The sequence below is a fragment of the Gymnodraco acuticeps genome, unplaced genomic scaffold, assembly GCF_902827175.1.
Source record: "Gymnodraco acuticeps unplaced genomic scaffold, fGymAcu1.1, whole genome shotgun sequence".
NCBI lineage: Eukaryota > Metazoa > Chordata > Actinopteri > Perciformes > Bathydraconidae > Gymnodraco > Gymnodraco acuticeps.
This window is the reverse complement of record NW_022992032.1, coordinates 229896-242945: the sequence shown is the minus strand read 5'-3', so window position 1 is coordinate 242945 and position 13050 is coordinate 229896. Positions and strand designations below refer to the sequence as shown.

The 13050-nt window shown below is 38.1% G+C and overlaps 1 protein-coding gene across 4 annotated transcripts; it reads left to right on the top strand.

Moving 5' to 3' along the window:
- The first annotated feature begins 156 nt into the window (after positions 1–156).
- Positions 157–12508, top strand: LOC117536681 (T-cell differentiation antigen CD6-like). 4 transcript variants are annotated; one of them, XM_034201647.1, is made up of 12 exons: positions 157–266; positions 3572–3853; positions 4865–5179; positions 7079–7393; positions 7787–7852; positions 8006–8143; positions 8818–8934; positions 9140–9262; positions 9573–9644; positions 10481–10639; positions 12088–12198; positions 12284–12508. In XM_034201647.1, the coding sequence occupies exons 2-12, from the start codon at positions 3622–3624 to the stop codon at positions 12376–12378; spliced, it is 1743 nt and encodes a 580-aa protein (XP_034057538.1). In that variant the 5' UTR covers positions 157–266; positions 3572–3621; the 3' UTR covers positions 12379–12508. The 4 variants fall into 4 exon arrangements, with proteins under 4 accessions (XP_034057538.1, XP_034057537.1, XP_034057536.1 ...); XM_034201646.1 differs by lacking the exon at positions 157–266 and adding an exon at positions 1196–1347 and having other exon boundaries at positions 10484–10639; XM_034201645.1 differs by lacking the exon at positions 157–266 and adding an exon at positions 1197–1347.
- Positions 12509–13050: the final 542 nt, after the last annotated feature.

Here is a 13050-nt window from a genome sequence, read left to right as displayed (position 1 = left end):
AAAAGATATGAAACTTAAATTAACATGTATTCTTTTGTTTCTGTCAGTTGCTTCTTCCGGTCTCTCTGTGGTGGGCGGGGCTACAGAACAGCACAGCCAATAGGAGAGCAAGAATAATTGAGCGCGTGCTCTTGGCGCCGGATGTAAACAAAGCAGGCAGCTGTCAGAGCTGTCAGTGTGAGGGATCCAACGGAGCTGCACAGGGTCATGGCAAAAGTCCTAAAAACAGACCATATACATCTTACATCTCCTCTGCATAAATTAAGGTAATAAATCCTTTTTATTTTTTAGCTTTTTTCTGGAATGTCTGTTATCAGCCTTTAGAATACGAGCCGCATTTATATTTTTAACTCTAGTACGTATGTTGTACATATGTTGGCATATGTAGACTATGTGTAGACAGTGTAGTATATATATATGTATATGTATGAAATGTATGAATACATCTAGATATTTCAACGTATTAATGTTTGTATATACGCAACAAATGTATTTCACTCGAAAATGTAATTTTGTTTTAATTTAATAAAAGTTGTTCTATTTTATTTCCTATTATTTTGGTGGTATTCAATTGTCTCTTAAAATATTGAAGTATTTGTTTAAACATTTAATGTTTGGAGGGGGGTTCAACGGAATTTCATCGTGCATTTGTATGAAATCTTGGCTGAAACAGGCACCACAATACACTTGATGTAAAGTCGCCCCCTTGTGGATAAATGTAGTTTTAAATCGTACAATTATATTTAACTCAAAGTGGAGAGGGCTTATATAAATTCTAACGTACACAAATAAGGTGAAAATAAGTTTAAAATCCAAAGTATATACACAATGTCATAATTAATGTGAGACATTTTGTAGCTCAGGCAAACATTTTCCCCCCATATCTTATGAATTGAATAGCTCGACCATTAGTTGGTTATTGTATTATTCCGTTTTATTATCATTGTTCTGGACTCAGTCGCGCTGTTCAGGGTAAATAGAATCCTACATATTAAAATATTTCTTACAAATATAATGTCATTGTCATGTCATAACTCAAAGTGTCTAGTCTTAATAAAGAGAGCACTTATTATCAAAATACTCCTGATGTTAATGTCAGAATGATGTATGTGGGTTGAGTCCTGATATGAAGCGTGAGTGACAAAGCCACACAGGCTTCACTTCCTATCATGATGCTCTGCGTTAAATGGGAAGTGCTGTCACTCAGATAGAGAGGAAACAAGAGAGGAAGCCTCACTCAGTGCCAACTGTTTGTCTAGAGACAATAGAGCTGTTTCCCCCTTTCTGACAACAACATGAAGCTGCTGAAATGCATTTTAATCATCCAACTGAGCTGTCTTTGTCTAGGTAATGTATACATTTTTATAGACTATTAGTGCAAAACATTATTCACAAACTGAGTTATGGAGTTGTTGTTTTTTAACGAAGGAGACGATAATAGATTTATATTTTGGCAATATAAAATGATGTATTCAACCATTTTTTTTCGAATGTGCGAATACCAACAGCACATAAGGTATGTTATTACATTTACATTAAATTACGAACAAATGACAGATGCAAAATCATAGCAGCTGGCATTGTCTTCTTTCCTTTTTTCTGCTGCTCTATCCTAAAAGAAGAAAGTAAAACCATGCAGTTGAAAACTACTGCCGTTATATTGTGAAGTTTGCTATTTATTTTTCAATGTATTTTAGAGGAAATACAGTAGCCTTTTCATGCACTTTTAGTCCAATCTTATCTGCTCTTTTTTAAGTTTACAAGTGAATATTTTTATTTGAAGATCCCCTTAAATAAAATGCCCTTAAAAGTAATTGCACTATTTCTATTCTATTTTATCTGTATTTACTTGCACTATTTTATCTGTTTTATTGTGTTGCACTGTTGGAGGAGCCCGTGACCTAAGATTTTCATCGACATCACTACACTGTAGCTATTTACGAATGACAATAAAAGCCTTGAATCTTGAAAATCTTGAATCTTGATGGTGTAGCAGTCAAAAGTTATCAAAGAAATAAGTTCAAAACAAGTTTGGAAGGAAAGTGGGTAAAGCCCATGTGTGTATGTTTCATATAAATGTATGATTGTTTCGAAATGATGGTTGTGTACGATTTTATTTGGCTAACCCTTATTTCCAACACCGATCTTTAAGCACAACCCAGGAGCATGCCTTTCCACTACACAAATTACCTATGTGTACGACGAAAACCCTTTTGAATAATTGTACTCCTTAAGATGAAGTTACAGCAAGTGGAAACATAACATGTTGATGTAGGAGAAGATGATTGTGGTGTGAAAGTTAAAGCATAAAAGTTTACACATGGCAGATAATCGATCATATTTGAGAGAGTTGACCCATATTGCACTTTGTCTGAATGATACAAAAGTAATTTGGTCAGGTTGTTAAAAAAGGTGAGTTTGATGTGGTGTGTGGGCTATGTGTGTGGGTGAGAGGCCAATATGAATTAGCGCTGACATTTTTACCACTGTTGTTTACAAAACCTTCGCTCGAAAATCAGGATTAACACTAAATGCAGAGAGCGTATGAATATTCTCGCTCTTAAAGTGTCACAGGATGTGGGGTGACCTGCTTGTGAAACGCTCCTATCTGTATTTTGCAGGTGCAAATCAAACAGTGAGAAAGTGTGCATTCCCCCACACACTCTGCAAACCCCCATTTACTTCTGCACCCTCATCATGCAGTTCTGTCCCTAAAACGAAATGCCACATGCGCTGCATTTAGAACAAATTCACCAAACATGCACCGGGTTTACTAAAAGCTCTGCATAAACTAAACGCTGCCAACACGTTGTAACCTGACATGGTGTTGCATTTTAGTGAAGGAAAGTATATCAAATGATATATTTTAGCTTCTTTGGGTAAAAGATAAAGGTCTTTATAGTGGCTCTTATTTATATCTTCTTTGATTTGAGGTTTACAAGTGCGCCATTTAAAAAACCCCAGATATGGTAGCGTAGGTTAAGAACATTTAAAAAGAGAACGCAGAATTCGATTAGACAGTAGCTCAGGAAATGATCAAATGATGCTTTTTGCAGCAGGAGTTAGTGTGTTAGTTAGTTAGCTAGTTAGTTAATAAGTAAGAGTATATTTAAATGTAGTCAAAAGCAAATTGTATATATCGGATAAAAGAGGGCTAGGTGGAAGATTACGCCTGGCACTTTTTAATGATGTGCTCACCTTTCATCCTTCACCCACAATGCTCTGATCCACTTGCAAAAATATAAACATTTGTTTCCTCTGTTTCTACTCACTAGAGACCCACCCAGATATTCTATTCAATCTATTCATCTGCTGTTAAAATACTCCCAAACAAAGCCCCACTTCCTCCTGTTTTAGTAACATGTTCTAGAAGCTGCCCAGCTGTTTCTGGGAAATAATAACTAAGCTTTTTAAAAGAAGAAACTTTATATTTGTGACATCATTTTGAAGGATACTTCAGTAGAACACAGACAGGGAAGGAATGACTATAAGAAACTGACCAGAGTAAGAGAACAACAAATGGTTGCTCTCACTTTGACTAATTTGTGCTTCTGTGTCTGCGGCCCCTCAGGTGACCCTTACATTCACAGACTCTCTGGTAACTGCAGCTTCACACTGAGGATGGGTGGAAACAGGAGCAGTGATGTGGTGGCTTTACCAGCAGACTCTTTGGATGAGCTGGCTGAACAGATGTGTAAGGATCTGGACTGTGGCAGCATCTTTCAAGTGAATAAAACCAGCTCCCCTCCCAATGCCACCTGCTTCCACGACTGTTTGTACCGAGATGGTCTTTTGCAAACCTGTTCACAGAGTGAGGGAGGTAACTGCTCTGTGCTCACTGAAGCTGTCTGTGGTGAGGTTTTTATTTTTCTTGCACTGATAATAGGATTGATATGTAAATAATTGTCCTGCTTTTACTTTCATTTTCAAATACACTATTGCTGCATTTGCTTTATAATTCTGCTTAGTAGGCATCTTTCATTATTTTTTTGACTTATTTTGAATTTTTTAAGAAAACAAAGAAACTTATTATTATGCAATGTGCAATTCTTCCGAAATAACTTTTATTTTTGGTACACTAACCCTATATTTTGATGCTACTACTGTTTGAGTTTTTGCGTAGTATGTTTTACTAAAGTACAATAAGTAAATAACTACTTCCTTACATGACATGATGCCCCTACACACATAACACTTTAAATTCTTTAAATAATATATGTAAGGGAAACTTCTTCAGCAATGGAGAGTCAGGACTCAGAGAGACACGAGGAGAGTTGGAGCTTTGATGTCAAACAATGATGTTTATTACAAGTCAACAGCCGGAGAATTCATATCACAAGTCACAGCAGCAAAAGGTTCTGACTGCACGGGTGGGTTGTCATGTCAATTCTGATCCGCCTATCTCTCGATAGACCTTTTAACTAGTTTACAGAGAGTTAATCAGCATATTGGGGGAGGCGTAAACATCTGCAGACACAGGAGATGTCTCTCACATCTGTGGATCTTAGAAAGCCAGCGTTCTCACAGTCGTAAAACCCCCCCTGTGCCCACCAGGTCAGGCCATAAAACCTAGTATCAACATACGACTGCATTAATACATTCCTTACGGGAGATTAGAAGCAGGGATGGTCGTAAATGTCAACACACAGAATAAGGTTAAATATCTTGGGAGTTTTTTTACCAGCAATTAGTCTAGAAACCAGAGGCCAGCCCTTGGTTATCAATTCAGTCAGAAATGTTATTGTAATTCATCACGAGCGTCTCTTTTCTATTGTTTAATACATCTATTTATTATCAAAAACTGCCATAAAAGTATTTCCCAGGCTGTCACTGCTCTTCATCATAAAACATCCATGTCTTCCAGGCCACCGGGCTGTGCGGCTGGCCGGGGGCTCAGGTCGCTGTGCAGGGCGGGTGGAGCTGTGGAGAAATGGAGAGTGGGGCACCGTGTGTGATGACCAGTGGGACCTGCGTGATGCCGACGTGGTGTGTGCTCAGCTCGGCTGCGGATACGCGGTCAGTGTGACGGGACAGGGCGGCTCCTTCCCTCCAGGCAGAGGACCCGTCCACCGGGACGAGCTGAACTGCACCAGCCGAGAGGAGAGCCTGTGGGACTGTCCGGCCTCACAGGAAGAGTCGGACTGCGGACACAAAGAGGACGCTGGGGTCGTATGCTCAGGTACACTTCAATAATTGTTCAAACTTACACAAAACTGAAACGTATCTATAAGCGTTAAAACAATTGATCTCACAATTCGCTTACAGTACATCATGGAGGGGTTGAAAACTCCAGTCGGTTGGATATGTATATATTTTGTAACTACCTTTCTATGGCATATTTTTTTGTTTATTGTTGTAAAAGTGAAAAAAAGCACAACAAAGCCAGTAACACATGTGTCACTTCTGGGCAAAAATGACGGCTCCTCCCACTTTTGGTCGAAACAAAGCTGTCATTTGAATAGCGGTCAATACAAATTCTGAAGTTTTTGCCAATCAGATCAGAAATGTAAGAAAACCGTGGATTTTTGGATCTTCAAAGAGCCCGATTACGATGGCCAGACAGGCAAACAATTACATTAAATCATTGGAAATCGATGATCGGGTTCGATATATGGTTAAATATAGAAGTAGGCGATTGATGTCCATAGATGAGAGTAACAATTACGTCCCTTTACGGCCCCGCCCACTTTTGGGGGAAACAACGCTGTCATTTGAATGGCAATCGAGCCTGAAGCCACAGAGCTCTTCTGTTACTGTCCTTTATTCTTAGAGGAAGTACAGAAAAACATAACTCTGGATTTGTTTTAATGTTTGAGGTGCAATAAACGACACAGCAGCTTTTTGGCATGATAAAACAATTATGTTCCTCCTCGCTCATGAGAGTAATCAGCTGGCAAAATTACGGCCTTGCCTACTGATTTTAATTTAACCATATATCTAGCCCGATCGTCGATTTCCAATGATTTAATGTAATTGTTTGCCTGACTGGCCATCGTAATCGGGCTCTTTGAAGATCCAAAAATCCACGGTTTTCTTAAATTTCTGATCGGATTGGCAACAACTTCAGAATTTGTATTGACCGCCATTCAAATGAAAGCGTTGTTTTCCCCAAAAAGTGGGCGGGGCCGTATTTTTTTCCCCGGAAGTGACGTAGGTGTTACTCACATACTTGATGTATGATTGAACGTTCTCTGAGCTAAATGCTAACAACAGCATTTAGCAGGTAGGCTACACATAAATGCTAACCTTTGCTAATTGATCAACACATGTGGTCTACATGATTTTCTCACATGTGCGGTTTAAGGGATTTTTGCAGGTATTTGGTCATAAACCCAACTATTTTATAAGATAGGAACTTTATTAACCCCATACACACGTGATAATGAAAATGAAACCAAATAACAACTAAAACATATAAAAAACAACAGAGCTCTATTTACATGTATATATATATATATATATATATATATATATATATACACCTTTTTTTGCGTACACAGATATGACATACACTTTTCACTTAATATGATCCATGACGGATAGTTCCACTCAAATCTGAAATACACACATGATGTGCAGCCCTGCACTAAAACATGTAAATACACATGAAACATTTTTGTAATTTAATTGTTTATAATATGGTGTATACAAAAATAATGTATAATCTTGATATGTTGATGGTGTTAAATGAAAAGCTAGTGGTGACTACAAACCAAATAAAATGTATTCTGCAAAAGGTAAGAATAGGTGGTGCTAAAAGAAAAGTTGAAGGATCACCAACGTCAGGAGAATGCTTTTTTAAGGGAAGATCTACAAAGTTGAGGGGCAATGTTTGTAATTAAATATTTTTTAAATATATGAAATCCAGAAAATCCAGTCATTTATTTTGGTTACACAAAACATATTAAATGTACTGTACCCAGTGTAGAATACTGTTGATCATAATTACAAAAAATACATCCCCAAAGAAGTATCAAGGATATGACTTTAGGGTCCTCAATAGTGAATTGAGTACCGAAATGTCCACTGAGAAAAATTAAATCAACATGGATTCACATTTTATATTTTCTGTGTGCAGAGATGAGAGCAGTCCGTCTGACTGGAGGTCAGGACCGCTGCTCTGGTAAAGTGGAGATCCACCGTAATGGCAGCTGGGGAACGCTGTGTGATAACTGCTGGAATAAAGACATGTCCTCCATGGTGTGCGCCATGCTTCAGTGTGGCACTGAGCCAGAGAAATTCACCCAGTTTGTTCCTCCTCTCGCCCACAACAACGGGACACTGTGGTACTATTCATGCCAAAAAAACCTGCAGAATATGTGGCAGTGCATTGAGTACGTCAACAAAACACACCTGTGCATTTCCTCAAAAGCCTCTGGCGTCATCTGTAAGGGTGAGTGTTTGTTAATGTCCAACAACATCAGTATAAGATAGGTTTACATTGGTTTTGTAGAAAGAATCCAGACCTGAGTACATCATAATTACATGTATCTTTATATAAAATGTACAAAACAGGACTCAAAAGCAGCTATAAATATGTATTTTATTCATTGACTAAAGATCATTTTACTTTGGATAATTTTCAGAGAACTGTTTTCTAATCTTTACACAGCCTTAAAAATGTTTAAACATTTTGTTCCAATTCTGCGGTTCAATATTAACAGTATTAACCTCACGTAATTCTTGTATAAATATACAAATCATTTAAAGCTCATTCTGCCTATGTAGATAAAACAGTTAAATGGTTGTTGTTGAAATACAAAAATTGGATCTTGTTGTCCTGCAGGTTCCCTGGGTTTTGCTGAAGCCACCACAGCAGCTGGGTCAACTGTAATGACCAGTTGGACTACTGGTAAATATGGAGTTGTGTATCTCAGTTCAAAAACACATATATGTTTTAAAAGTCACAGGATGGTGCTCAAACAAACACTGAACATTATTTATCATTAAACAATCAGAATGTATGCTCATTTAAACTTCCTTTTCTTTCTGTACATCCCAAAAGGTGTGACCCCAGTCAGTCGTACAGAAGGCTTCTCCTTCCCGTCTCCAGAGCTGCTCAGCACCATGGCTCTGGCTCTCCTGCTCCTCGTGGTGCTCATTACCAACTCAGTGCTGTGCTGCCATTACAGGAGGAGACACGGTGGGTCTTCCTCACTCAGACACAGCCATCCAGATTCAATTTGTGATTGTAGTACCTTAAATCTAAAATACAGATGTTTCAGGAGTTTTGAACTAAATCACTGAAATGTTATTCTGGTTATGTTTATTATTGTGGCTTTGGTTTCTGATATCTGGCATTCTTTATAAGATTAAAGTGAATGAAAAACAGGTTTGCAAACGTTTTGGAAAATTCTCCTGATATGATGTTTTTGTGACAAACGTTTTTGCCTTCATTGCCTTCTTTAGGACGGAAGCGGAGAATATATATTTTTTAATTCAATTAGTAATTTCTTTAAATTGATAACAAACATTATAATTTAATGCTATAATTAGTAAACAGTATAGTATGGTTTTATAGTTTTCAACCATATTTGCTCGTGTTGTCAAATATGGGAGAGGAATATAATTCCTAATAATTCTTTGGAAGAAATGCATCATTAATCCATATCCAGTATTATGTCTGAAAGGATCATTTATCTCAACAGACTACATATTAACACATTCTCCATTTTACATGTCATGAAAAGATCAAATATACTCCCATCTTTCCATTAAACTGATACCTCTAACTATTAGACAGTAGACTCTTCCGACAGTCCTACACAAAGCACGAGTGAAATAATTCTCTTTATAATTTGGTAATTGTGTCCACAGCGTTCTTGCTCCAGCAGACACGCAGCAACCCCCGAATCCCCTCTGAACATCATAACAACGGCTACCAGGACTCCGTCGACCTCGTCAAGGTCACTCCCAACCCACTGCAGAACAAAGGTAAATAAATAAATAGATATAGTGATAAATAGATTAAACCTACATGTGTAAGCAGAATAGAATAACCTGCAATTTAATACAATTTAGTATTTTATTTCTTTATACCTGACTAATATATGTGTTTATATACATACACGGTGTTGAGATAGTCGCATAAAATCATCTCATTGTGTCTTTTTTCATTTGTTTTGTTTGCCCCCAAAAGTCCCCTCCAATCCCAGGTATCTGTGGACCCAGCATAGTAGTGTTGACAGCTCGTCAGTAGATACAGACTATGAGCAGTATGAGCAAAGCAATGACCCGTCTGTCCCTTTATCCACCTTTCGGAGTGAGCTACGTTCTTTTATTAACATTTGTAATTATTCCTCTGTGTTTCTCAGGCTTTGCCTCCTAAGATGGTGTCTTGCTATGTTGCTGCATTTTGCGATTGAAGCAGCTCTGCCCTTTGTGTGTGTGTGTGTGTGTGTGTGTGTGTGTGTGTGTGTGTATGTGTGTGTGTGTGTGTGTGTGTGTGTGTGTGTGTGTGTGTGTGTGTGTGTGTGTGTGTGTGTGTGTGTGGTCTTTGCAGATCAATGCTGTTTGCAGCGAATGTTTGCAGTGATGGTTTTTCGATGAACGCGCTCTCATTTTGTTTGCAGATTCTCAGAGGTTCAGTACAGAAGTGAACCCTTTCATGAGGCCTGCAGCTCTCCACAGCCTCTCTGAGGAAGGTGAGTCACTGTCACGTTTGCAAAGATGCCACAGAAACAAAGAAGTTTCACTTTGCAGATCTCAAATATACGAAAAATATTTCCACTGTATACTTTTGGTATCATCAGAGGATGGCTCAAGCATGAAAACATAAAATCAAGGAAATATTTGAAGTTATAAAGGCTTATTTTGGTTTTCATAATAAATGAATGATGACGTGTTCAAATATTCCCAAAGAAACACACAAAACAACAAAAACAAAAAAGGTCATAGACATACAGTCGTACTCATCATACAATATGTGCAATTGGATTAAAATAAGTAGATTATTTTTTTCAAATAAAAAGTAGCTGTTTCCAAAACACATACTGAAAGGATTCAGCTCCAAAAGCCACATTATGTTTTACAGAATTTTCCGATATGTTCATCATTATATCGTTTTTTGTACTTTTCCGGTTTATAGTATGCTAAAAGTCAATATTTCTGTGCTGAGGAAGTTAACCATGTGTTCAAATGACTGCTGCTACATACTGAAACCTTTTAGCAGTGTTCAACAAAATAATACAATAAAATACTTCAAATAATAATTACTTATTTTGTACACACTCTCAATGAGCCTGAAGCATCATGGTAACGCATGTACAATAGCATAGCAACACACTAAACTTTCTGTCCAAACATTACAAACAATTATTAACATTATTTAATTATTATTATATTATTTAAAAAATATATATAAAAAGCATGTTTATAGCTGTTGATTATTCTCTCGGTTATTCTATAATGAGTTATCCTTATTATTCATTGTCTTCAATGTTATTCTCCTGATTTAACTCCCCTGCCCCTGAACCCTCAGAAGAAGTGATGGGAACGTTTTCAGGCTGTATCGGCGACGCAGACGCTCCGTACGCCAGAGTGTCGAAGATAATCTCAGTGGACTCGTTTGATACGTCCAGCACCTCCTCAGGGGAGTGCTACGAGAACACCAGCAACAACTACATCACCCTCCCCCCCGGTCAGTCCTATTCATTCACCTGCTTCCTTTCAAATGTTTCTTAAGCTTCCTCCAAAGAAAATTGTTAATCATGAGAGGGAATTAACTACAGTATTCCTTTAAGATTTAAATGATTATCTCCCATCATAAACTCCTTTCTCTTTTAGTCAGGTTTAGTAATTATTGGTGAAATGAGCACTGTCATTATAGAGGTGGTCAACCGGGATTTTGTGTAAATTCCAATGGTTAAAGGCAGTAAGATGAATTCAGTGATTTCTTTTGAATAGCCTACAGGCGGGGAGTCGAAATTGAATTAGCACAGGTAGGTAAGCAAGCTTTGCAACTATGATGAAAATTGTGGCAATAGAAACCAGGTGGGTGATTGGTTGATGGGGACGTAGACCACTTACTCATTAAGTGCGCAAAATAAGATAGACATTTCCTATTTTCAAACAGATTTAACAACTTAAGGTTACACTATATTTTGATGCTTTTACTTATGATCATATATAACCCTGCCTAGTCTAGAAACTGTATACATGTGCCTTTTATTGTCATGTGTGGTCTATTTACAGGGACTGTTGCAAAAACCAAGCAGCTCATAAACATCAAATTAAAAACTTATAATTGAATATGTTTTAATATTTTTGTACTGTTTCAACAAGTTACAACAGTTCCTTTTTTTGCTGGAGTTTGTCCCAAAACTTGCTGCTGTATTTACACCAACACCTTAAAGGAGCCGCTTTCATCTGAGAGTGAGACCACAGACATGTAGGGGTCAGTTTGGAACTGGGCCAGGGAGAGAAAGGGTCTCATCAGGGGGAGAGGAAGGAACAGGTGTGTGACTGGTGAGTGGCTGAGGACATCTGGTGGACAAATGGAAAACTGCTACAGAGGGGTCTCGTTATTGGTCAAGATGGGATATACTACTGGAAATAAATGTGACCTTCATATCATTTTGGAATATTGGGAAAGGATATTGCAGCTCTTTTTTATTCAAGACAAATAATACTATCTCTGGAGAGGGTTTAGCTTTTTTCTACTACAAGATTCATTTACACTTTTTGTACTGTAACTTAACTAAATCTGGGGGTGTTAAAAACAAAGTCATTTAATCGGAGATACAGGGTCCCACGATTCAATGAAGTCAGACTGAAGCACTCCTTAGTGCTCCAGTCGATCCTCTCAGTAAATACAGAGCTGATCCCAGATCAAATGCACGCTGAAGGCTCTTTGAGCATGTTTTCTCTCAGTGATTGTGATGTTATGTTAAATGTATTTTTTTGTCATGTATTGTGTCTTGATATTTGTCCATGTTGATGTTGCACATGGAGCTGCTGTGATGCAAGTCACATTTCAGACTTGATCTGACCATTAAAGTATTATCGTCTCGTATAAAGTCTAGAGCCAAGCTGAAACTGCCTCACATCTAGATCTAATTGTATCCCCTGTGCTGTTACACATTGCAGAACCAGAGCCGGGTCAGTCGTCTGGTGTCAGCGATGCTTTGGAACCTGCACGGCTCGACTTCAACAAAGATCATCTTCACCCGGGGCAAACAGCAAACCTGCAGAGATCAGGTGAATGTCACCGGATGTTACCCATGTGGAGAAACAAGATCTACAACATGTGATGTGCTGATCTTTTTTATTGTCTGATCATTAGATGAGGAAGGAGACGGCCCCATCTACTCCCCTGTGAGCCCCGACCAAATCCTCTCATCTGATGATGACTACGATGACATCGGCACCTTGGAGTAACCGGAGGAGGTTACATCTACTGAAACACAGTGGGACTGAAGCTGCAAACTGCACTGAGAAGAACATGTACTTTAAGACCAAACACCTGTTTAAACTGAGAGATGTATAGTTATAAAGAAGTCTATACATTGAGGTTAAAACCTGGATATACTTGATTAAAACAGGGGAATCTAGGGTACATATTTTAGCAGCATTTAAATGTCTCCGTTATGTGCAGTATGACATTAAGGATTTTGGCCCTGTGGGCCATCTAAGCTAATTTACAGATGGCCCTGAGCCCAATAGAGATTGCCCTGAAAAATGCGCGCGGACGAAATGGCACGAAGGGTTTGGGGGGCCTCCGTCCCCCTAGAAAATTTAGATTTTTGCAGGTCTTAGATGCTGTCTGGGGCATTCTCTAGACTGAATTATAAGATGAACCACCACAATATTATATTGTACAATTTCAATTGTATTCTTCATTTCACTTGTTTGTTTGTTCTTGTTTGTGTTTGCTCGCTTGCATGCCCTGCATAGCTAAGAAACACTTAAGTTGTTGGTCAAGACACTTTCCATCTGATGAAGGCAGATGCCTTCCCAGATGTAAAAAAGTAGAAAACATTACATTCAGTTATTAATGCCAAAACAAACATTATTTACACTAGTATGAACCCTGTTAAAATGTTTGTAATG